Source organism: Cydia splendana, chromosome 10, assembly GCF_910591565.1.
Source record: "Cydia splendana chromosome 10, ilCydSple1.2, whole genome shotgun sequence".
Taxonomy (NCBI): domain Eukaryota; kingdom Metazoa; phylum Arthropoda; class Insecta; order Lepidoptera; family Tortricidae; genus Cydia; species Cydia splendana.
Window position 1 is genome coordinate 2,300,029 of NC_085969.1, and position 24,126 is coordinate 2,324,154.

At 39.3% G+C, this 24,126-nt stretch overlaps 2 protein-coding genes across 2 annotated transcripts; one reads left to right on the top strand and one right to left on the bottom strand.

The window, feature by feature from the left end:
• Positions 1–313: 313 nt before the first annotated feature.
• On the top strand, positions 314–3,522 carry LOC134794198 (sorting nexin-12). The gene is made up of 4 exons (XM_063765941.1): positions 314–577; positions 759–854; positions 1,042–1,144; positions 1,669–3,522. Exons 1-4 carry the CDS (start codon positions 401–403, stop codon positions 1,794–1,796), a joined length of 504 nt encoding a protein of 167 aa, XP_063622011.1. The 5' UTR covers positions 314–400; the 3' UTR covers positions 1,797–3,522.
• Positions 3,523–6,248: 2,726 nt separating this feature from the next.
• LOC134794164 (cAMP and cAMP-inhibited cGMP 3',5'-cyclic phosphodiesterase 10A-like) lies at positions 6,249–23,309 on the bottom strand. The gene is made up of 15 exons (XM_063765881.1): positions 23,128–23,309; positions 21,200–21,403; positions 19,601–19,699; positions 18,179–18,381; positions 17,538–17,711; positions 17,075–17,214; positions 16,150–16,319; positions 13,043–13,176; positions 12,555–12,673; positions 11,579–11,819; positions 10,851–11,006; positions 10,228–10,407; positions 9,671–9,769; positions 8,779–8,948; positions 6,249–7,416 (listed from the first exon to the last, which is right to left on the bottom strand). The coding sequence occupies exons 1-15, from the start codon at positions 23,282–23,284 to the stop codon at positions 7,293–7,295; spliced, it is 2,370 nt and encodes a 789-aa protein (XP_063621951.1). The 5' UTR covers positions 23,285–23,309; the 3' UTR covers positions 6,249–7,292.
• Between the last annotated feature and the right edge of the window lie 817 nt (positions 23,310–24,126).

The following is a 24,126-nucleotide window of genomic DNA, read 5'->3' on the forward strand; positions in this document are numbered from 1 at the left end:
CACCTTGTACTTGTTTGGCAGAACAAGCGATTCCTTTGCATCAGTCTCTGGAATCTTTATAACGACTAGTTCCAGTAATACCAGCACAAGAAAAAAATTACTAATTTGGTGGTTTCTTGATATCCTCCAACAAAGAACTCTCCAATATTGCGTGGTACATGATGTTTGAACAAGTAAATGCAAACATTTTAAAACTAATGCACATTTTGGATAATTTTGCAAATACAAAGATTGCGGTGCTTATAAAACGTGTAGTAGTTTTCACACTGATTATGGTAGATTTTTAAACTTGACCGATGACACATCGCCATGATTTTTTAAACGTCAAATCATGTCATTTCCTTTTGATTAGTGGGCCGTCCAATTATTAAGTTTGTGATTGTTTGTGAAATAAAGCGTAATGATGGCTGCTGAGGACGCAACAGCGGACGCGACGAGGCGGTTAAATGTTAAGAAACAAACGCTCGACGACGCGTACGCGGCGCCGGCCAATTTCCTCGAAATTGACGTGGTGAACCCAGTGACGACAATGGGAGTCGGGAAGAAACGCTATACGGATTATGAAGTCCGCATGAGGGTGAGAACTTCTCCAAGCATCTATTAATAGAGTAGAGTAATTAGATTATCTGTTTACGCTTCGTCGGTAAGTTTGTTTTGTTTTTTGTGGGCGTATCGCAGAGGCCAAGGTGAGCGTGCTCGGCGCGTCAATCTGCCGATTTGCAGCAATTATTGATGTAGAATCCATTTCCTGCTTACAGACCAATCTGCCCGTGTTCAAAGTGAAAGAGTCGAGCGTGAGGCGGCGGTACAGCGACTTCGAATGGCTCAGAAACGAATTAGAACGAGACAGTAAGGTATGCCCACTTTGTTTGACTCATTGCTGATAAACGGTCGAATTGTTATCTTTTTAACAACAATAATATTTGACCAACGAAACTGTTTTGCAAAGATTTTTATAAACAAACTTCAAAGGTTAAATAATGAAGTAGGTAAGTGATTAAAATTACAATTCTTTTCATTAGCAACATTTTTGTGTTATAGATTGTAGTACCACCTTTGCCGGGCAAAGCTTTAAAGAGGCAATTGCCTTTCCGTGGAGATGATGGCATATTTGAAGAGGAATTTATAGAGGACCGCAGAAAAGGTAAATGTTATGTGTTAGAACTTCAATTTTCATGATCATCTTATTAGCAAGATTTTAAATGTTTGGCCCTGACCTAACATTTTATCAATTTCACAATATTTTGCACTATAGCAAACACTCCACAAACATGCCATGTTTAAGCAGACTAGCTGAAATCTATTTTTAGAACATGAATGAGCCACATTTAATCAACATTTCAAAGCCTGTCAATAACATAAATGTTGAATTTCAATTGTTGTGAGTCATATTAAAATTAAACAATTTTTTTATGGTTTAACTCACATGTTATTTAGCCACTTAGACATGTTTTAGCCTAGGTCTCTATTTTCAAGCACTGACATATACCAAGGTAGATTTTGGCGATATTTATCAACTTTCTGTTGTTGCACAAGTGCAGGAGACAAACCTACCTGCTAGTGAAAACTATAAGGCCAAAAATGTTAGTGCATTTTGGTAATTGTTTTCACTAATTTTAATGTGTTATTCATCTCAAATAATTTTTTAACACCTGACTAACATTTCAGGCTTAGAAACATTCATCAACAAGATAGCCGGGCACCCGCTAGCACAGAACGAGCGCTGCCTGCACATGTTCCTGCAAGAGCCGACCATTGACAAGAACTACGTCCCCGGCAAGATACGGAACACATAATAATCACACTCCGCCCAACTTTGGAACAATTCTGCTCATACTATCTACATTTAAGCAGATACGTTGTAAACTACTTTTTAAAGAAGATATACTTTTGCGTCTGGGTGATGTTTAGATATGTTTTAGAGGTATACAATAAAGGGGGTAAATTAGTATTAAGAATACTATACACAGGTTAATATTGCATCTATATTGTATCTATTCTGATAAAAAACCCAGGCATTCTACTGTGATTGCCTTTATAATATGATATCTTACTCACAAGAATTGCTTTTAAAAATCATAAGTAAGTAAAGTTAGTCATTATTAGACTACCCATCTCCAACTCTTACTCAAAAATTATTTTTAGTTAAGGGTTATAAAGGGTGTTAAGGGTGCTATTATATAAACAGATTTTGCGTGAGAAAAAGATCTCTTATATTCTCTATGTGTATGAGTAGGTATTGGCATAATCAATTGAATTAAGATCTCATCAAGTGTATGTTTTCACCCAGGATTTCTATGTAAATTGGTAGGTTTTTTTCTTTAAAAAGTAGTTTTATACAATACATATTCACTAAGTGAAAGTTTTAATTCAGTTATGCCCTGATTGGTCGGACTATGGAGCCTTGGTCAGGTAGGTTCCAGAATTTTAGTCAAATTTTAAATAACTGTTATTGGTGTTTATTAATATCACTGTTAAAATAACAAACCGTTGACTAGTTAACTTGAACTGATAAAGTATAACACGTTCAGTGCCGAACACCCAACTATCGGGTATTTTATGATTTCGTTCCCAGGCCGGACAACCCGATAGTCGGAATCGTGGTGCTACTGCTTTACATGACGAAATTGTTGTGGCCTGGCGCGGATGTCTTGTTTGGCTGGGTGGCAATGAATGTGTTAAAAATGTATCTGGGTTTAACCAAGATAAATCACTATGCAAATTGTTACGATGACTAATGTTTTCGAGTCTATAAAACAATGATTCTTTGTCAAGACTTTGGACTTGCCACAGATAATTAATGACACAGACTCCAGTTCAACCATTATTTAAAATACAAATGATCTATTTACACTAATAACTTATTTGTTCACATTACACTAACATCACTAATAATTAAATGGCGGGATTGTTCCAAAGTAATAGATAATGTATCAGTGATCATATTAAAATATCACGAATGCAATAACCTTCGAGCGATGGAAAATGACGACGGATTTATGCGGCACTGCATTCCACAGATAAAAAAAGATATTTATTTTTGCGTTCAGACTGCAACGATCTGGTGTGAACAGTGAATCATTATGCTGTGTCTACATTTGAGTAAACGTTATCCGCTATGACATGACTCAAATGGGTACACACTAATAAAATTAGAACAAAATTAGTTATTGTTTGAAATAAAGCAATATTATTGGAATTGTTGAAATTGTTTAGCGTTCATAATCTCTATGTATATTCAGTTAGCATTGCGAGTAATTATATGTTATAGTCAATAGATTAAACATTAAGGTTATTTTACTTTATTTTGTATACATAAAATCTCATTGGTTTGAATTCATTCGCCATCTTTTTTTTCTAAATCCCTGCGCAAGAGACCTCTGAACCGAGATAATCCTTCTCACTCTCATATATAATGGGGTCTCTTTTCCGTGGGAGTTTCATCATGTTTGAGCTAGCTAAGTGTATTTATTTTCCTGGTTTATTTGGTATGAGTTGAGATGCTTCTGGCCTAGATTGGTAGTGGTCTGAATCTCTGTATCTGAATTATTTCCCATCATCGATTTTAAAGATCGCGATAATCGAACCAAACAATTCTAGGCTCGAAGCATTGATGGGATTGTATTCTAATTAGACTTATATTTAGTTTAAACTTAGATTAAAAATTTAAAAACAAACATAGGTTGCCACAGTACAACTTTTATAAGATCTTATGACCTTTCATATTATGTATCATAAAATATCATAAATTGGCAGATATCGTAAATTTTATAGCATTTTTGGTGCAGCGGAGTGGTGTTAACGGAATTGGTATACCTAGATAATTCCAACTGAATTGGTAAATTAAGGTTAATATTAACGTAATTAACGCTATTTAATCATTAGGGTTGAAATTGTTTATACCAATTCCATTAACACCACTCCGCTGCACCGAAAATGCTATTTACGATATCTGCTGATAAGTCAGTCTAAGCCTTTTTTATTAAACTAAAAAAACATATGCTCAGAACTCATTTGAATGAGTAGGTAGGAGTTTTTTTAGTAGGTTGAAAACGTCCCAATAGGCATATATCGTCAGGTGACAAGCAAAACACACTAATTACTAAAAAAATATTAATCAAAAATCAACCTTATTCATGTATTAATATGGTTCACTATGGCTATTAACTTGTGGTAGTAATTAGTGAGTTTTGCTTGTCACCTGACGATATAAGGGTACCTATATCATGTCATAGTATCTTATATCGGTTGCGTGGCATAAACATCACCTATGTGAATTCCTGTAACACCAAGTAGGCGTTTGGGTATTATTCCACTCTAGGGTTCATCTTTGACAAGTATGAAGTATTCAATATTTGCAGTCAAAGTTAAAAATATCTGAACTGCCAAAGTGGCGGAAATATGTCAACACGAGTCCATGGTTGTAATTGCTTTACTTTGACTACAAATAAAATAGTAATTCTTATCGAAGAATTTCTATGGTACGATTCTCAAATTCGAGTTCTATTCGAGATGCCATAAATGCCTTATCTCAAATTTTATCGATTCGAGAATCGGACCAATAGTAACCATTCGCCGATAATCGAAGTATTTTAAACAGTGCCTGAAGGCATAGGTAAATAAATTGACTTTTTAAAAATATTTTTCGCCTTGGGTGTACAAAATTGGTAATTGGATGGTCACTTTCGAAAGGTCGTAACTGCATTGTGCGTACGATTTAATTGCCTTTACGAGAGACAGCTATAGCAAGGTCTTTGTTTCTGAGGAAATAGCTTATATGTATTTTGTTTTTTTGAAGTGAAAACTTCTTTAGCGGCGCTGTGCACTTTTTGTGATGGGGAAAAAATGTTAAACTCGCGACAGCGTAAGACGTAAGACGCTTCGTAAGACGGACACGTGACCTGATCGAAAAACTGTTACAATGTCATTGAGTTTTCACTTCTGCCGGCACTCCCGGATTGCAACCCGTTGTTTTTTTTCTTTAGTCTGTTATGCAGTATTAGGGAGGTTTTCTTGCCAACGATTTCTAAAAGAAGTGCTTTCTTAACCACGTTTTCAAAGATACTGCAACGTGCTTATGGAATGCGTCTATAGGCTAACACGTCTACTTACCACGCGGGCCGTACGCTTGTTAGCCTTTAAAATAAAAAAGAAGTGAAGTGGCAGTCAACTCGTGAGCAATATTTGAGTGTCTCTTCAAAAGGGTTTACTTTTGTATGGTTTTCATAGAAATAAGCACTTTTGAAAACGAGATGTCGAGATACGATCCTTCTAAAGTCACCACGTAATGTAGTTTTATATAATATCTAATTTGAACAGAAGCGGTATCATGGTCGCATTTTTTATCACCTGTCATGCCATGCGTCTTCGCACTTACATATTTGTTAGAACGTGACAGGCATGGTGACAAATGATAAAGAGCCGACCATTTTAGCATGTGTTGTCGGTTAGGATATATGACTGTTTAGATATACAGAGAGTATAAATGTCAGTAATCTGTCAAACGCAAGTTAACATTCGGTTACGTATTATGTCGATCATAATAGGATATAATGAAATAAATTTGCTATCATGTCACTATCGTTGTTTTATTGAAGACTGGTATCATAGGGTGATATTCGACCTGTCCAATGTCATTGCGTCTCACTCTCTCATTAAGCAAAATGTGAGATGCAACACACATTGGACAAAGAAATTGGATAGGTGGAATACCACCCATAGTCAGGTGACGACCAAAACTCATAAAAATTGTCTTGTTTTATTAACCGCCTTCAAAAAAAAGGAGGTTCTCAGTTTGACCCGTATGTATGTATGTATGTATGTTTGTTCGCGATTATTTATGGTACGGTTCCTTGTGGTGATTTTATATCTGTTGCGTCGAATGATGATCTCTAAGACAGTTCCTTACTCCTTACGCACTGTAAGTGTTATTTATACGTCATAATTTCATAGAAGTTTGAAGTTTAAAATAGCACTTGCACTGCGTATGCTATCAAAATCGTTGCAGCCTTATATTGGCCTAACTCTAACATTTCAAAATAAATTAATGTAATGGTGAAAGTGCTTAACTTCCAAAAAATGTCTACAAACATTTTACATGCTACTCTATTCGACGCGACAGCTGGTGTAGAGTTCTGGGTGTGGTGACCTGGACCTGGTGATATTTTTTACCATAATTAATCAAAATAAAACCACCTTTTACAAAATTTAATTATTTATTCACATTCAAACTTAGAATGGACAGCCAATCGTGACAAAGCAGAAACTAGCTGAAGTTACCTACCAGTACACCTACCTAGCTAGCTGGATACCTATGCCAGTGACAGAGAATTTAGAATAGAATCGAATTGTCCAAGTAAATTTTGTAGTCACTGTTACTGCCATCTTTCGATACAGGATTAAAACTTTGACTTTGAACCTTGTTCTTTCACTGATATGGGTTAAATTTGTTAACCTTTTCGACGCCGTGTCAAATACAAAAGCTGTCGGACGCCACGTCACCGAAGTGTCAAAACTGAAATTGAACTTTATGCATATGCACGTATGTCTATGTTGCTCTGTGGTCTGTGACCGATTAATTCGTCTTTGGCGTTGGACCTGCGGTGCGGATATATCGGTCATTGGCGTCCAAAAGGTTAAAGATCAAAAGGTGTCGCCATCTACAAGAGTAAGGCGCGCCAATGGTATGGCGCCATCTTTCCGAGCGAGGTCTAAACCTATTCTCGTAGGTTACTGACATTAATTAATTATATCAGTGGCCCAACGCCCGAGTCATGTGGATTTTTTTTGAATATCCATACGGAATAGATAGAATATAGCATTCGTGGAGCGGGCATGGAACTCGGTTCCAACCGACTTGCCTATAGTCTGTATCTTTAGATATTTTAATAAAAGTAAACAATTTGTAAATTTTCGGGTAGTTATAACATTTATTGGTTAACCAACCAAATACAAAACCGCCTGAATCTGGCACTGAACGACCTGACATTAACCTACATTATTTGATCATGTAATGTTTTCATCTACCCTCAACTGGCATAAGGAACCATTTGAGGGTAGATTTTGTTTACTTTTATTTAAGTACCTAAAGATACAGTACAGAGTATAGTTTTAGGGAACTATCTTATATATTTTAAAGAAATAGCAATAGCAGGCTTTATCTAATAAGGGTACATTTTAGACCAATTATCTTCAACTACTTTGTGACACGATTGGCAAACCAGACAAAGTGTATTGTACAAAGCAAAAACAACCGTAACTCCTCCGTGTAAGGTGCATATTCAATCGTCTACCTACTCCGGGGTGTCGTTCGTGCTAATCGTGTTCTTACGTCCGACGCTCACGAGCGAGTCGTCCTGTTTCCACAGTTTCTGGCCGCGGATCTCGATCTCCTCGTGCCAATATTCTTGGGTAGATCTATAAAAAACTTATAGGTTTACATGTCATCTATTTAACGTAAACTAATAGGTACCTACAGTCCATAAAGTGCAGTATTTATTTGATATGAAACGAGATTTAATAAATACAATGATTGACGGACTGGCGCCCAGTGTAAGGAAATCGTCTTAAACTGCCAATATAATTTAATAGTATCTTTACCGACGACGACCGGTCTGGCCTAGTGGGTAGTGAAGTGACCTTGCCTGTGAAGCCGATGATGGTCTCGGGCACGAATCCCGGTAAGGGCATTTTATTTGTGTGGTGAACACAAATATTTGTTCCTGAGTCATTGGTGTTGCCTATGTATACAGGGTGTCCCTAGCCATTGGACAAAGCCGGAATGTACATATGCATTGGGGTATTTAGAACCAGTATACAAAATATCATAACAATCGGTGTAGCGGTTACGAAGAAATTAACAAATTACGATTTTTTTACTTTGGAGCAACCTGTATGTGTAAGTAGCTCCTGAGGCAATAAATAGTATGAAACCTTCTTCGACCGTTTTGATTATCTTTTTTATTGATGACATTAATAAGATTCTGACTTTTGACAAATGTCATCTTTGCCGCACAATTTCAAACAAATTGTCAAAAGCACTGCCAATGATTAAATACAGTATGTTTCTTTTTGTTGTCGATTATTGGAAACAAAGACATATGTAACTTCGTATAAGACGAATAAAGTCTAAGGAAAAAACGTGCCTCGGAATTCAAGTAAAAGTCATTCTCGAATAGATGGCGCACACACCTTTAGCCTATCCTCAGCTAGATGGCGTGACGACACCGTTTCATATTTAACAATTTTAACACATAGATATCAGTGAATGAACATGGATCAAAATGATATAAAAATAATAAAATCATTTATCCATATATATTCATTTTTTGATAACTCTATACGTTTTCATTTTGAGTTTTAGTCGTGTGTCGATAGATGGCAGTAAATTTACAGTGACTACAAAATTTACAATGACAGGACCCCTCTATACTATCTATTCTTTTTGTTGGAAATAACTTTTGTTTGATAATTTTTTTTTTATCTTTTGTTCTAATTAAAAAATATTACCGTTAGAGCACTTCTGAGAAGTAACCCTACGTGGGATTTCAGGGTTTGTCCAATGGCTAAGGTCACCCTGTATATAAGTATGTATTTATCTATATAAGTACATATGTATATCGTCGCCTAGCACCCATTAGTAGTTCAAGCTTTGCTTAGTTTGAGGCTAGGTCACGGCTAGGTTGATCTGTGTAAGATGTATGTAAGCTCTGTCTAATATTTATTTTATTTCTTTCTTTCGAAAAACCAATGTGCAATATTTATCGTTGGGTACTGTACCTGCAATTATCAGCAAGTTGCGCCGTGTTAGGGAACACATGTTGGAGCAGGAGCAGACAGGGCATCACCACCACACACAGAAATTGGATCTGTTCGGCGGGCTGGTTCGAGGAGCGCCTGCGGTCCATCATGCTGAGCGGGGTGTAGCCCATTGCGCGCTCTTTATCACCCTGGAAACATTAGCAATTGAGAATCCGATCAGACAATAATCGATATAAAGAGGAGCCCTTTGGATGATATATAGGAGGCAAACGAGAAGATGAATGGCCTATGGTCATCAGTTATGGGCGGATGACGGATGCAATATACGTCAAAATCATGTGGTCTTATTTTAAACCAATTTTAATTACGTCATGATTTTGACGTATATTGCATCCGTCGTCCGCCCATTAGTCATCAGAGATGGAAGTAAGGGTATTATGGTCTCTTCTTGAAGATTTGAAGGTCGTATCGGTCGGGAAATAGCTACCTACCGCGGGCGATACGACAGTTCATTTTACAATTTAGCTGTGAGAGGTAGGAAGTTTCTGGGGAAACGCACAGTTGAGGATTGCCAACCATCTAAGTGTCTTTGTATGAGGTCTAAAGAATGATAGAGAAATTTCGCTTACAACCCCGCGGTCGGTACAAGGTGCGGCGCGCACCCTTCCGCTTCCTCGGGTCGAAGATCCTACGAGATCGTACGAAGATTGATTGCTAACAGAGTACCCACACTGAATACTTCTATTCATCATGATCATTCTTCTAGCATATTTCGTCTTAATTTACGGGCCACATATAAGAGAGCTATCAGAACTGAAGAAAAAGCAACTAAGTAACTAAGTAAGTTTTAACATACTCGCAAATTATTAGACGTTATGTTAACATAACGTCTAATAATTTCAAAACTTACTTGATTATAAAATTCTTCGTATATACAAGCCGTTATAGCTTTAGCAACACCAAATGGTTTGCAGCATCCCGAGAGATCACTTGTCGTCATAAGTATTCCCTGTAAATAACTTGGTAATCATTTAATCGCAAATTAGGAAGCAGTTTTAGATAGGTAATATTATGATTATGAAGCGCTTTTGGATGGAGCTAACGTTCTTACTGTTTGTAGAAAATAAACTTGTTCATTCAGTCTATGTAATCTGCAGTCTTCCTATCATAGAAGGCATATTTTTGGTCCTAGTACACAGTGGTCAAAGATGGGTCATGACAAGCCATCGCCATTGTGTACATTGTGTATTGTGGCAATGGTATACAATGGCGAACGACTGGCCGTCAGTTGTCTGTCATGGTGCGCAATCGGGAACTTGTCGGTTTATTGACACTTCAAAGAAATCGTATAGGAATCGTGACGTCGTAGCGTGGCCTGTGGTGTTCACACAGTTGCCCATGGCAGTGGCTTGGCATAGCCCATCATTAGCTACTGATGTGTACTGGGGCCTTAATGTTACTTTTTACCTTAAGCAGGTTCCTGTGTGTGGACAGTTTCCAGTCGAAGGTACCTTCGGCGACTACGTTGGCGAGCTGAGCCCTCACTTGGAAGTACACAGCTAGGTCCGTGCAGAGGATGTCGTATTTGATCTCCTCTAGTAGGCGCTCCTGGTCGGCTGGCGGCAGCTTTGATATGATTTTCTTATCCTAAAATAAATAAAAAAAATAGATAAGAAAAAAAGAAGATAATAGAGTACTTTAAGTATAATAACAGCACTTTAGTTTAACAAACATATTTGATTGTTGGTGCATGTTGAACTATCTTTTCTAGAATAAATGTTTCATCAATCATAAAAGAAAAACCATAAGGGGATATGACGAAATGTGAAATTTGACAGTTTGGCGGTGACTTGCCAAATGCTGATTGCCACATCTTTTTCCTGATTTTTTTGGGGTTCAGAATTTAGGCCCAGGAGTGGAATTTAAAGTTAGATCACGAAGTAACTAGGTATATAGTCTGTGAATTCGTGACCGAGAAATGGCAAAGCGGAGTTTATTTGACTGCCTCAGAGCTCGTGTAGGTACAGTCGACGTCAAAGATATATATCTTTGACGTCGACTGTACAAACGGCAAGTAAAATACTCTGTACCTCAATAAGCTTCTTGGCTAGGAAGTAATGGTGGTATTCCAATAGCGAGGTCCTGTACATCTGCGAGAGCGGGTGGTTTGTGAGCGAGAGGAAGTTGTTATTGACGCCTGGGTGGTCCAGGTCGTGGCACACCCCGGACAGGAGCAGTGCCGCTGTCTGGTGAACAGAAGTTTAGTCATTAGCAGGCGTATGATGGAGGACGTGATAAAGCAACTGTAATTTTTTAACAGCAGTAGATGGAAAGTGTTAGACGCTGTCATTATCACGCTATCACGTGGATAAATGCGACTATCATATCCGTACAACTGGAATCAGAAATACCGTTGAACTTTTCGTCTTAGTCTTAGCCAAAGATCGGGAGGAATAAATGCAGAATTGAATCAACCTTCAAACTTAAACCGAACTAGAGAACGCACTGCTGACAGCCTTTTTTTGCGTTACACGCTAGGTTTTACGGTTAGCTTCACAGATATCAAGTTACATGACTAGCGTGGTCATACCTATGGATAAGCGTGAATCTTCTGTCTTGTATTAGTTTTTCTTTCACACGTTTGTTCTGTTCGTCCTTTCTATATCATGTAAAGTACCTACCTTGTTTTTATAAATACTGTCTATTATAAATTCTACAGTGTACTTACTTAGTTCGCTGTAATAATGCTGTGTACATTTTGTGAATCAATAAAATAAAATCAATATCGCTGCAGTCCCTAATAGTTATGAATAGGTACCTCAATAGGATCAAAGTGTCCCGGGTTCGTCAGCAGTATCATATACATAGTGTGCGTAAAACAAAACGCGTGTTCTGCGTTATGGTAAGGGTTCGGCCGGTAACATCCCAGCACCGTCAGCGCGAAGTCAGCCATTTGCGTGCGGTCGAAACTCATCTTCTCCATGATGGTTTCACTGAACATGTAGCACACGAGCCCGGGCATGTCTTCTTTGCTGATCTCACTTATATGGAAGTTGTAGCTGTAAACGAAGAGATATTTATAAATTGAAACACTTATAAATTGTCTCCAGTGTGTTCAAAATCTAAAACTGATGAACTGGCCAACCTGCTTAATAATGTGTTTGGATCATCAATGACTTAGTAGATTTAGGACCCAATTATATATTCTCAAGACTGACAATTTGATACGAGCGGCTGGGAAGGATTAGACACTTACTTACTGCTGTGGCGCAACGATCCACACGCCAGGATCAGGATTAGGAGGAGACGGGTCAGGATTAGACACGGAATAAGTACATAAAATGGACTTCCATTTTAACCCTTAGAGACTTTAATCAGCATAGGGTAGCCCAATATTAGACTATGAAGATCCTTTTAGGGTAATAAATATCCGCGATCCCGCAGCCGTTTTTGTCTGGACTATCTGGTTCACTGCTGATGATGATACAGTCAACTTAATGAGGGGTCTGGGGTAAGTCGAAAGAACGTACCTATACGGGCTATACGGATATCAGCCCCTTCAGACGTACATAGGTAATTGTATGGGAGGAATATGTAACTCAATAACTTTACCAATCTTAGCTTAATCATTACGTGATTGTTAAACCTATTTAGATCATAAGGGTTAACTCGCCTGAATTATTCTATTGGCGACATGTTTCGAGCCCATCGGTGGGGCCTTCTTCAGGCTCTAGTGCTCGCGATGGCTGCACTCCGTGCAATCTCGAAAGTGTAATTTCGATGATTGTACCTACTTGTTAAAGTTGTTCGGCGGTATAGCGATCCCGTTGCTCTCTATGAGCTCGTCGAAGTCGTGTCGGCACGGCTTCAGGTGCACATGCATCAGGTCGCAGTACACGTGGTTGAGGTTTTCCTACAAAATACATCAAACATCAATAAGCTCTTTGAGTTTGGGTCTTTTACTTACTGTTAGTAGTTTAATTATCGACAGATTTCTCAAGTTTTGAGCGAGATGAGAGAGAAATAAAGATGAAACGGGGTGCGGGAAACCAAATAGTTAAAAAAAAATATGTAGTAGTATTATAGTGGCGGAGCGCACATGGAACTCGATTCTCACCGACTTACTTTCCCTATTTTTAGCAAGTTGACTACTTTTACTGTACCTAACGGTTCACAAAGAAAAAACCGAATTAGCACCAACTTTTTGACGATTTTTTATGGTCGGAAGCGCAACTTTACTACAAGCTGATTCTTTAAACCAATTGGAACTTTCTTTACGTACATGGTAGATCTTCTCCTGATGCATGTGGTAGAACTGCACGATGAGAGAACAGTAGCTGACGAACACTTTGAATATCTCCTCGTCTTCGGCTTCGAACGGTTTCGCGTTCTTTTTGTTGGTCAGTTGGACAACTCCTGACGATTTCATACCATTATTACAAACGGGGTGTAATGGGTGGTACAAACAGCCACATTCTTAACTGTCAATCGGTGCCTTTTGTAATAAGGTTTACCGATGGACAGTTAACAGTGTGGGCAATGGTACTAAGACGAACTTGATAGAAACATGTCGGTTTCATATTTATTAGTCGTAAAATAAGAGGGTTCGAAGAATATCTTGGGAATGGGGTGAATGAACACTACAGACTACAGGCTATTGAATTGACAGCTAGCCCGCCTGTTTTCGCCCGCAAGGTCCTACAAATGTGGCTTTCCATCACAGAAGGGTCCTTATGCTTTAAGTGCAATAAGGACCAGTTTATCTGAAATTCCAACAGAAATTTTAATAGAATGGTTCTTATTGCACATGAAGCATAAGGACCCTTCTCTGATGGACAGCCACAAATGATTATCGTCATTGGAAGACTTATCTTCAGTTACGATCATTTATTGATCATCTTTGCCCTAGACTCCCTAGCCTATAGAGAATATATGCGATTTTCTTACGACAATTTTTCCAAAATTTCATCATCATCATCATCTTAGCCATAAGACGTCCACTGCTGAACATAGGCCTCCCCCTTGGACCTCCATACGTGCCGGTTGGAAGCGACCCGCAACCAGCGTCTTCCGGCGACCTTAACAAGATCGTCTGTCCATCTTGTGGGTGGACGTCCTACGCTGCGCTTGCTAGTCCGTGGTCTCCACTCGAGCACTTTTCGACCCCATCGGCCATCTTCTCTGCGTGCAATGTGGCCTGCCCATTGCCACTTCAGCTTGCTAATCCGGTGGGTTATGTCGGTGACTTTAGGTCGTCTACGGATCTCCTCATTTCTGATTCGATCACGTAGAGAAACTCCGAGCATAGCCCTCTCCATAGCTCGTTGAGCGACTTTGAGTTTTGAGATGAGGCCGATAGTGAAAGACCACGTTTCGGAGCCGTAAGTCATCACTGGTAACACACATTGATTAAAGACTTTCGTCTTGAGGCACTGAGGTATGTCGGACGAAAAGACATTACGTAGTTTCCCGAACGCTGCCCAACCGAGTTGGATTCGGCGGTTGACCTCTTTCTAGGGATGTACCGACTAGTCGCCGACTAGTCGGGAAAGCCGACTATCCGGCCACATTTGTAGTCGGCGATTAGTCGGCGACTAGTCGGCAAAAATGGCCGATTAGTCGGCACTTTATTAGTGAAAGAAAAACAGAAAAAAAAAGAAATCAACAGTAAATATTTACCATAATGTTTTATGTCTATTTTTACTAAAATACCTATTCAGGGTGCATACGAAAACTTTTGTTCATAAAATTGACCGTTGGATCATTATCATATGTTGGTGGGCTGGTGTTTTCCTCTACAGGTCGATCTCAGCTGATTCTCGTTTAATTTCATGGGCAAGTTCGATAGTAAAATAATTTTATTATTATTCATTTTTTTTAATGGTGGAGCTATAGGGAACTATTAATGTTATTGCAAAATTTAGACAGGGCACGTTGCTCGTAAATACGCTAACCACAGGGGATAGGTTCTTAACTACGTACGGGAAATAGAGCCTTGGAAATACCTCCTTCAAGCTGTACTGACGGTCTGCTAAGGATCGCAAAATAAAAGAAAGACAGAAATTGAACGAGGATTCATGTGATAGGTCTTTGAACCCGTAGAGAACACCTTTTAGCCAAGCTAATATGATGAATAGCGCAATCAAAGGAGCAAAACTATTGTTTTTCACCAGAACTTATACGAAACTAATGATCTGGCCGACTAGCCGACTAGTCGGCCGACTAATCGGCCATTCGAGCGCCGATTGGTCGGCTAGTCGGCTAGTCGGCCAAATCAATAGTCGGTACATCACTACCTCTTTCTCGAAGTTGGACCTACCTAATTGGACTACTTGTCCTAGGTAGATGTACGAGTCAACAACTTCGAGTACCGAGTTCCCAACAGACATAAGTTTCGTCTTGTCCATGTTCATTTTCAAGCCCACCCGTTGTGAAACTCGGTTGAGGTCATCGAGCATCATGCTGAGTTCCTCCATCGACTTTGCCATGACTACGATATCGTCGGCAAACCGAAGGTGAGTGATGTATTCGCCGTTGATGTTGATGCCAAGTCCTTCCCATTCCAGGAGCTTGAAGGCGTCTTCCATTACGGCAGTAAACAGTTTCGGAGAGATAACGTCTCCCTGCCTTACGCCTCTTCGCAATGGAATCGCCCTCGTGCTCTGCTCCTGTACTCGGACCGACATGGTGGCGTTACTATACAAACACTTCAACACTTCGATGTACCGATAGTCAATATGGCATCGCTGAAGAGACTCAAGCACCGCCCATGTTTCCACCGAATCGAAGGCTTTCTCATAGTCCACAAACGCTAAGCATAATGGCAAGTTATACTCTTCGGTCTTCTGTATAACTTGCCGCAGCGTATGGATGTGGTCTATGGTACTATAGCCTTTTCGGAAACCGGCTTGTTCGGGAGGCTGGAAGTCATCAAGTCTGTGTTCGAGACGGTTCGTGATGACCCTTGAAAACAGCTTATAGACATGGCTCAGAAGCGTGATGGGTCTGTAGTTCTTCAATAGGTTGTTATCACCTTTTTTGAAGAACAGCACCACCTCGCCTCTATTCCATGTTTCAGGCGTTATGCCCTCGGACAAGACGGAATTAAAGAGCTTCTGGAGGACTTTAAGTACCGGTGTTCCACCCGCTCTCAGAAGCTCTGAAGTGATTCCGTCTTTGCCCGGCGCCTTGTTGTTCTTAAGCTGCTTCAGGGCCAAGTTTCCAAAATTTGCTTTATATAATTCCTGCAAAATTTTCTAGATCCGACAGACTTCAACTATTAGTAAACTTTCTTTTAACTTATGTACCTACATTAGGTATCTCTAATAAGTCACAGAAAATTGGTCTGTGCTCTAAAATAAGTAGGTACACCATGGTAACATAACTCACCAATAACTCCCTTTTTATCCATAATCGGCATAGCCAGGCACGATCGCACGACGGTACCCGTAGTAGGGTCCACCTCCTTCGTGAATCGAGGGTCCTTGTACGCGTCTCGCACGTTGAGGCACACCCCGGTCCGTGCCACTAGGCCGGCCGGGGTCTGGTCGGCGTTCAAGCTGATGGGTTAAGGTTAGGGAATGGAATAAGGATAAATGTACTGATCAATAGAAAAAACGTGAGTGAAGTCAGTGGGGAGACAGTGCGTGGACGACCACAGATAAGACTTGAATTTTGACAACCCTAAATAGCAGAATGCGATAGTGTCATACATTAGAAAGGGACCGCATGATTCGTCCTTGAATCGCTGTCAAACTTCGGTTTTGTAGAAAGTGTTCATTCTGTACGGTAGTACTATTATTTATATTCTGTAGTGAAGTATCTATTTTCTTTGTGTAAATATGAATCATGAAAACTCCTGCATTAAATAACTCCGAAGCGACCGTCACGGTCGCTGGTGGAGTGGATTAAAACTGGAATCGGAAACTGGTGGACTGGTGATGGAAATATTATGGCGGTAGTTGTCACAGCCAATTGTCAACCGCTATTACGTCTGAGAAACTGCATCGCTCTCGCAAATATTAAATAGGCTTCAAATAACGGTACAGAAGCTTAATAGAAATTGGGTTTGAGGTTGGCTTAGGATTTGGGATCGCGGTTGATGGTGTGAATAATACATTGACATATATAGATATCTAGGGACTGGCTTTACGGGCAATAATAATGAGGCATGACAGGGGCCAGTACAGCGGTGTGACTCCGGTAAGTACAAGGCGATTGGTTGAGGAATTCGTGAGTAACACCGCTAAACTAGTACCATTTTTAGTGCCGTAAGGCCAGTCCATAGATATATACGTTAATGTGTGAATATTACTCTATTTTAGTTTTCTTGCGGGGCATGGCAGTGTTCTCTGCCCAGCCGTCGTCCCACATGTCGGCCGTCAGCTCGGCGCGCTCGCGGTCTATGATGTAGAAGCTGCTCCGCATGGCACCCATGAAAGACTTCACTACAGCCTGGAAAAACCATCACTTAGCGCGGAGTTTTACATTTGACTTTAGTCATAATATCCAAATAGACGTCTCACGTCACATAGTCACATTTCATTAGATCATCATTAGATTTTCAGACATTATACAGGCAGAGTTTGGGATTTTCGACGTAACAGCATATCCGTAAGCATCGTGTCAATAGACGCTTAATGTAACCCCTCAGTAATCTAACTAATCTATGTGTCATATGTGTGCAGGGTTGGTAAAAGGCACGAACAGTTTTACAGAAAGGTACAAATCTCATCGTTAGGACGATGAATCTGTTTTTAAAGAAATTTACAACTCACCAACATGTCGGTAAGCATTGTGTCAATAGAGGCCAAGTTGCAGAAGTAGCTATTGAGCAAAGCGCGTAGCTCCGCGTTGAGATGGCCGGTCTTTTGTAGCGTGATGCGGGCGGCGGCCTGGTGCGCCGCTGCGCCCGCCCAGCAGGCTACGCTCACCACCGTGTATACCACGTTCTGGGAAGAGTTCTGTTGTTAGACTTTAAAAATTCTAAAAAAGACTAGTTGTAGCCTGTCATAATGGCAATTAACAAGAATGTCATAAGATATATGTCGGGCCACAGTGACAAAAGGAGCAATGGCCCAGAATTCAAATCGGTTGTAAGTAGGTATATAGGTACTTCTAGCTCTAAGCCGTTTTCCTCCGTTAAAGTGGTCATTTCTAATTATTTATCTTTCTTTTTCCATTCTCAGTCATGAGAGACCTCGTTATTATGTTATATCCTAATATGCGTCTTTTACTGTTATAACTGTACTAAATGTGGTGAACTGATTACATTACGAAAAATTATTAGAAATCATGACCCTGACTGATATCTACCAGCGTGTCGCTCGCCGTCGGCAAAATCTCGTCACATACCTAAGTAATATAAATGGTTTGATTTCAGAAATCTTCCTCCCTTGAACTATTCGCCTGTCTTTACCGCATCATAGGGCTCCGCACACGTCCTATACAGCTCCAGCACAGCATATAAATCTCCATCAGGCTGCAGTACTGGCATCACGAGCGCGGTGTTAGCATCTATCCAGTGAAGGCCCGAGGAGAAGCGCCGGTCGCGCTGCACATCGTCTAGTACCAGGTATTCCTTGGTGGAGGCCACGTGAGCTGCGGCCATCTTGCCCTCTTCTAAAAAAAACCAGTAGGCTATTTAGGTCCTAGATAGATGACGAGTCCAATGCACAGTCTTGTGCTACCTATCAAAATCGCTGCCGAGTTAGCTCGGTCTGACTCTAAGACAACGTTACAAAGGTTTTTATTAAATCCTGGCATTAATAATACAGCTTACTTAGTTTGAGCATTTCTAAAAATATCGCTTTATGCACTAATAACATTCACTTGAATTACAGTGAAACCTAGATAAGTGGGATCTCAAGGGACGAGCAAATTTGTCTCACTTAAAGAGGTATTTCACTTACACAGGGTCTCAGTAGTGATAGTCGATAACTTTATACGATATCGACGTGGTATTCTTATCGTAGCCCGTAACCATGTTCAGCAAAATGATAAAATTACGACTATCGTTAAAAGACGACAGTAGATTCCACGCGCAATATGATATAACCTTGCTATGCCCACTGGTATAAATAAATTTCTGTCTCATTTATAGAGTGTTCCATTAATAGAGGTGAGAAAATAGGTTATTTAAGTTATAGAGGTGCGATGGTAAGTAAGGTATTTTGTCAACATTACGTATGAGTTGTAATCATCAACAATAAATAAGGGTAAAATAATACTTGTCCTAGCTTAAATCGTTTTTGAAGTCTGTTCAAATTTTTATTCGAATTAACTTTGAATTAATCTACTTCTACAAAGGATGGATTTTGTTAAATTTAATTTAGAACGGAATTCTTTGCGTCTTAGAACTTTAATAAATGAAAATTAATTTTTGGTTTTTCGTTTCGATAGTTTTAACTACTTACTCAAACTAACTAAATAAAACTTGAAGTCGTTTAGACACAATTAACAGAATGCGGAATTTTTGGTTAGACTAAAGTTCAAGATCTTCAATAAAGTCCAAGTTAGAGAGGTCATAGATTGACGTTATTTCAGATACAGAGGACAATTCCTATAACATTCTAAAAAAACAATGAAGCAAATGTAATTTTTCAAATATAGTCTCAGTAAAAGAGGTAAAATACACTCTCTGTCTTAGTAATAGAGGTAAATTTGACTATAAAATCGAAACAACTAATCTCAGTTATAGAGGTCTGTTTTATCTCACTAACAGAGGTAATTCAGTGCCAAAGTGCCGGGACCGCACCATGAGTCCCAGCTATAGAGGTTTCCCACTTATCCAGGTCCCACTTAACCAAGTTTCACTGTATGTGAAAATGAAATTACTTACCAATAGGAATGTTGACTTCATGTCTCGCTGGATTTTTCGTATTTTTTGGCATCAGTATCAGTTCATTGTTCACTTTATTCACAATGTACACAAAAGCTCCTGAAATTATGATCATTTTTGGATGGCATGAGAACTGGCCTGTTATAGGCTTAGGTATATTATGTATAATCTTAGCTTAGGCTATTAGGTATTTAGATATTTCGCTAACAATGATTAAACGCATCTACGGAACGCGTTTTGCAAAGGAATGGGTAGGTAGTCTACCTCTCGTGCTTTATTGAAACCTGAGCAAGCGAGAGTAGCTAGGGTTTCAAAGCACGAGAGGCAAACTATATTGCTCACTTGCTCATCAGTGTACTTAACACATTTTTTCAACTACATACTCGGTCGACTGCTAAGGCTACTTAGACAGCCTTGAGTACGGTTTACGGGTTAGGTATTTATTTAGCATAGATACCTGTATTGCGCAATACAAGAAGGTACAAATGACGGACTTTATGCCTTAATTAAGGCATCCTCTACCACTTCTACCAGTCAACTAGGTCAAAGAGAAAACTTATGTACAATTGAAGGGATGTTTACAAAAACAACATATCTGCTTAGAGCGGTTGACACTTTTTTAAGAACATTGTTAACCGTTTCAGGTGTCAACCAGTGTAGTCTGTTATGTTGTTTTTGTAAACATCCCTTCAATTGATACGGAAAAAAAAACTCGGTTAGGTACGCTGAATCGCTACGTATTAAGCCCCCTCCAGACTATGCGCGTGAATCGCGGGCGAAGCCGCGAACGCGAGTGTGGAGTCGATTTCGCAGGTCTGCGTTCAGGATTCCACACTCACGTTCGCGGCTTTGCGCCGCGATTCGCGCACGAGTGTGGAGGAGGCTTTAGATTTTTATATACGGTCAAGGAATTTAAGGAAGTACCATATCCTACCGCCTTCAGTAAGAATAATATTTCTCTATGATAGTATGAAGTCCCTAGCGACTTTCATATTGATTGTCACTGTGACAAGGTACAACATGGTATTGAAATTAAATTATTTGACTGTCTTCTTTTTCTAAGTCGGTCCCTGAATGCTGAGGATCGACTCCGCATACTAATTTTTCTTATGGTAGCTTTCCACTTCTCCCTGTCGGTTGCTTAGTGGAAAGCGTTGCTTTGTGTGATGTCTAATGGGCGGACGACGGATGCAATATACGTCAAAATCATGTCAAACCATAGATGTAAGTAAATTGAGGTGTAAATAAATAAAAGGTCATTGTGTCAAACGATATAATACGTAATTAAAATTGGTTTAAATAAGACAACATGATTTTCACGTAGGTATATTGCATCCGTCGTCCGCCCATTAGATGTCCATCTGGGCAGATATTTGGCCACACCATCTCGTTGGACAATAATAGTGGTCCTCTAGGCCGTCTGCCGTATTTGACTGTAAATAGTAAATAGGTACAGTCGCCATCAGATATATAGGAGCGGCCAAGGTGTTCACAATATCTGAACACGCGCTCTAACGCCCTGACAATAGAGGCGTGTTCCGATATTTGTGAGCACCTTGGCCGCTCCGATATATCTGATGGCGACTGTACATAGCTTACCAGAACTATTAGTAACAGTCTTCAACACCATAGCAGTCTCATACAGCAGCGAGTCCAAATCAACGGTATCTTCCAAGAACACGTTAAACCTATTTATATCCAAGTATGTCCCTTCTTTCCTCTCCTCTTTTAACCCTTTCCTCACTATCTGTGCGTACGGAGCTATAACCCTTTTCGTGGCCTTGTCCAGTTTCTCAGAGGACACTAAGAAAATGAAAAAAAAAGCGGTGAGTGTCGTGGAACTAGGGTTGCCAGATCTAAAGGCGCGATTATCGGGAACAAATATAAATTTTTCGGGATTTTGGGACTTGAGTCGGGTATAAAAACATTCGAATTAAAGTAATTGTATGAAAAACAACGATATTTTACATTTTCTTATATTTACATTTACATAGATGTTTTTTTTTATATAAAAATAGTATAAATTCTTTGAGATCTCGAACAAACAAACAAAATTCGCGGCGGCGAGCGGCTCGACGCGGGTCGCTCGCTCGCTCGACGACAGTTCGGAACTTGAAATTATTGTTTTATAACGTGAAGCTGTTTTTCGGGACAATTTTCACTTTGTCGGGAATCGGGAACACATGCTAAAAATCGGGAGAATCCCGCCAAATCCCGACCATCTGGCAACCCTACGTGGAACACTCGGTTGGAACGAAGTTAAGAAAAGCTGGGCGACGTGTTCATGTTCATGCTTTGTTTTGTTCTATCACACTAGTATGGCATGTGACGCTAATATTAAGTAAGACTATTTTTCTGTACTAAATATTATATTTAGTTAATGTATTTAGTTATAAGGATAATTGCCATACCCTACCAGGGTGCCATGCGACCCATTTCCATTGTGACATCTATTGTATTATACCATGGTTTGCAATAAACGATACTATACTATCAAACATTTGCATCTATCGCACAAGTATGGCTTGTGACGGCAAAATCTTACACTTTTTTTCGCCTAGTCCCCATCCGCAAACCGTCCGATAAGGAACTTTGTTCCAATAATTATATTTATTCGGACCGCTTACACTATAAGGTCAATGTGGCGAAGACCGGCATATAAAATTGGTTGTGAAGACCGTCATAGGACAAGAACTCTCGTATTTGAATACGTATTTCGCTCAGACACAGCCAGGGAAGACCTTCGCTCCTTCTGCCCTACCGACCTTCTATAAGTCGAGTATGTGTACAAACAGCAAGAGTTAAAAGTGACGAAAGAGCAAATGAGGAGTCTTTTAAAAGGGCTTAATTCTCTATGAACTCCATACAAAAATAAGCCCCTTTGAAAAGACACTCCTCAAATAGATGATGACTGTACCTTGTACCTGATTGGCGGTCTTCTACACATCTTATACCTTTAAACGAGCAATTCTTGTATATTTATTTATATATATATTTCGGGAATCTCGGAATCGGCTATAACGATTTCGATGAAATTTGCTATACTTATGGTGGTTTTCGGGGGCAAAAAATAGATCTAGCTAGGTCTTATCATGGTCTAATAAAACATGGTCTTCTATTCCCAGAGTGACACAGGCCTACGTCACAATAACATGGCCGCTATATATAGCGCTATCACATATTATCATATAGCGCTGTCGCATGATGACGTAGGCTTGTGTCAGTTAGGTGACCTAGAAAAGACGGGAATAGAGTACCAGGCGGAGTATATTATTATACCATGGGTCTTATCTCTGGGAAACGCGCATTTTTGAGTTTTTATATGTTTTCCGAGCAAAGCTCGGTCTCCCAGTTATTTGACCTTTAATTATATAAAACATGAACGTAACGAAGGGCCGATACAGACGGACTGCAATTTGTATGGAAACTGCACGCCAACTGTAACGTTGGCGTGCAGTTCCCATACAAAGTTCAGTCCGTCTGTACCGGCTCTAAAAAGATCTCCCCTCAGCTTGTTGTCGAGTTACCTAAGAAATGCGACTGCGTTTTGCGAAGTATTAGGCTTGCAGTTTTACTCATTTTATGGTTGATGGTTTGATTGGATTGGAGATTGGACTTTTTACTCCTTTTTTCGTCCTCTTCTTCGTTGGCTGCGGGCTTTATATTAAAAGATTTCATCGACATGGTTTACAAAGAGCATATAACTAAATAATCCTTGTTTATTTGGAAATGATGACAGTTAATGTCAACCAGAAGTTTGGTAGTTTTTTTTATCTTAATCATAGTCGTCGTTAGTAATATCAAATGAAGGTTTGATTTAACTGAAATATGTTTTTATTCAACCCTTTCAATCTTAGAGAATATAACCAAGGTTATATTCTCTAAGCTTTCAATGTTACATGATAGAGTCTGTGCGTTAGGGATCATCCATTAATTACGTCACACGAAATTCTAGGTTTTTTGACCCCTCCCCCCTCCTTGTCACACTTGGTCACATTTTAGGCAATTTTGTTTTCAACGAAATCGGTAATAGTAACTCGGCTTTATTTTTTTTGGCTGCTATTTAACTGATCACCAGATTTAGTAAAATTTAATACCAAAAAAATCTATTTTACTACCCTAAAATCATGAATGATCACCAAAATTATAACACCATTTTAATGTGAAATGATTACCAATTTTATTACATTTTACTATCCTTTTAAAGGAAATGACACCAAAATAATCATTATTAACCCAAAAATAGTCAATGATTACCAAATTTCAATCCCCATTTTAATGTGAAATGATAACCAAATTTTTACATCTTGCTATCCTATTAAAGAAAATGACACCAAAATAATCATTGTAAACCCAAAAATAGTAAATGACCACCAAAATTAGAACTCCATTTTAATGTAAAATGATAACCAAATTTTTAAATCTTGCTATCCTATTAAAGCAAATGGCTCCAAAATAATCATTGTAAACGCAAAAATAGTAAATGATCACAAAATTGTAACCACATTTTAATTAAAAATGTGCAA

Coding starts and splice junctions, on each gene's coding strand:
- LOC134794198 (XM_063765941.1), top strand. CDS start 401: ATGATGGCTGCTGAGGACGCAACAGCGGACGCGACGAGGCGGTTAAAT. Junction 578..758: donor ATTATGAAGTCCGCATGAGG/GTGAGAACTTCT, acceptor TCCTGCTTACAG/ACCAATCTGCCCGTGTTCAA. Junction 1,145..1,668: donor TATAGAGGACCGCAGAAAAG/GTAAATGTTATG, acceptor CTAACATTTCAG/GCTTAGAAACATTCATCAAC.
- LOC134794164 (XM_063765881.1), bottom strand. CDS start 23,284: ATGTCGATGAAATCTTTTAATATAAAGCCCGCAGCCAACGAAGAAGAG. Junction 11,820..12,554: donor CCGCCGAACAACTTTAACAA/GTAGGTACAATC, acceptor CTTCGTTTACAG/CTACAACTTCCATATAAGTG. Junction 9,770..10,227: donor CACACAGGAACCTGCTTAAG/GTAAAAAGTAAC, acceptor AGTTATTTACAG/GGAATACTTATGACGACAAG.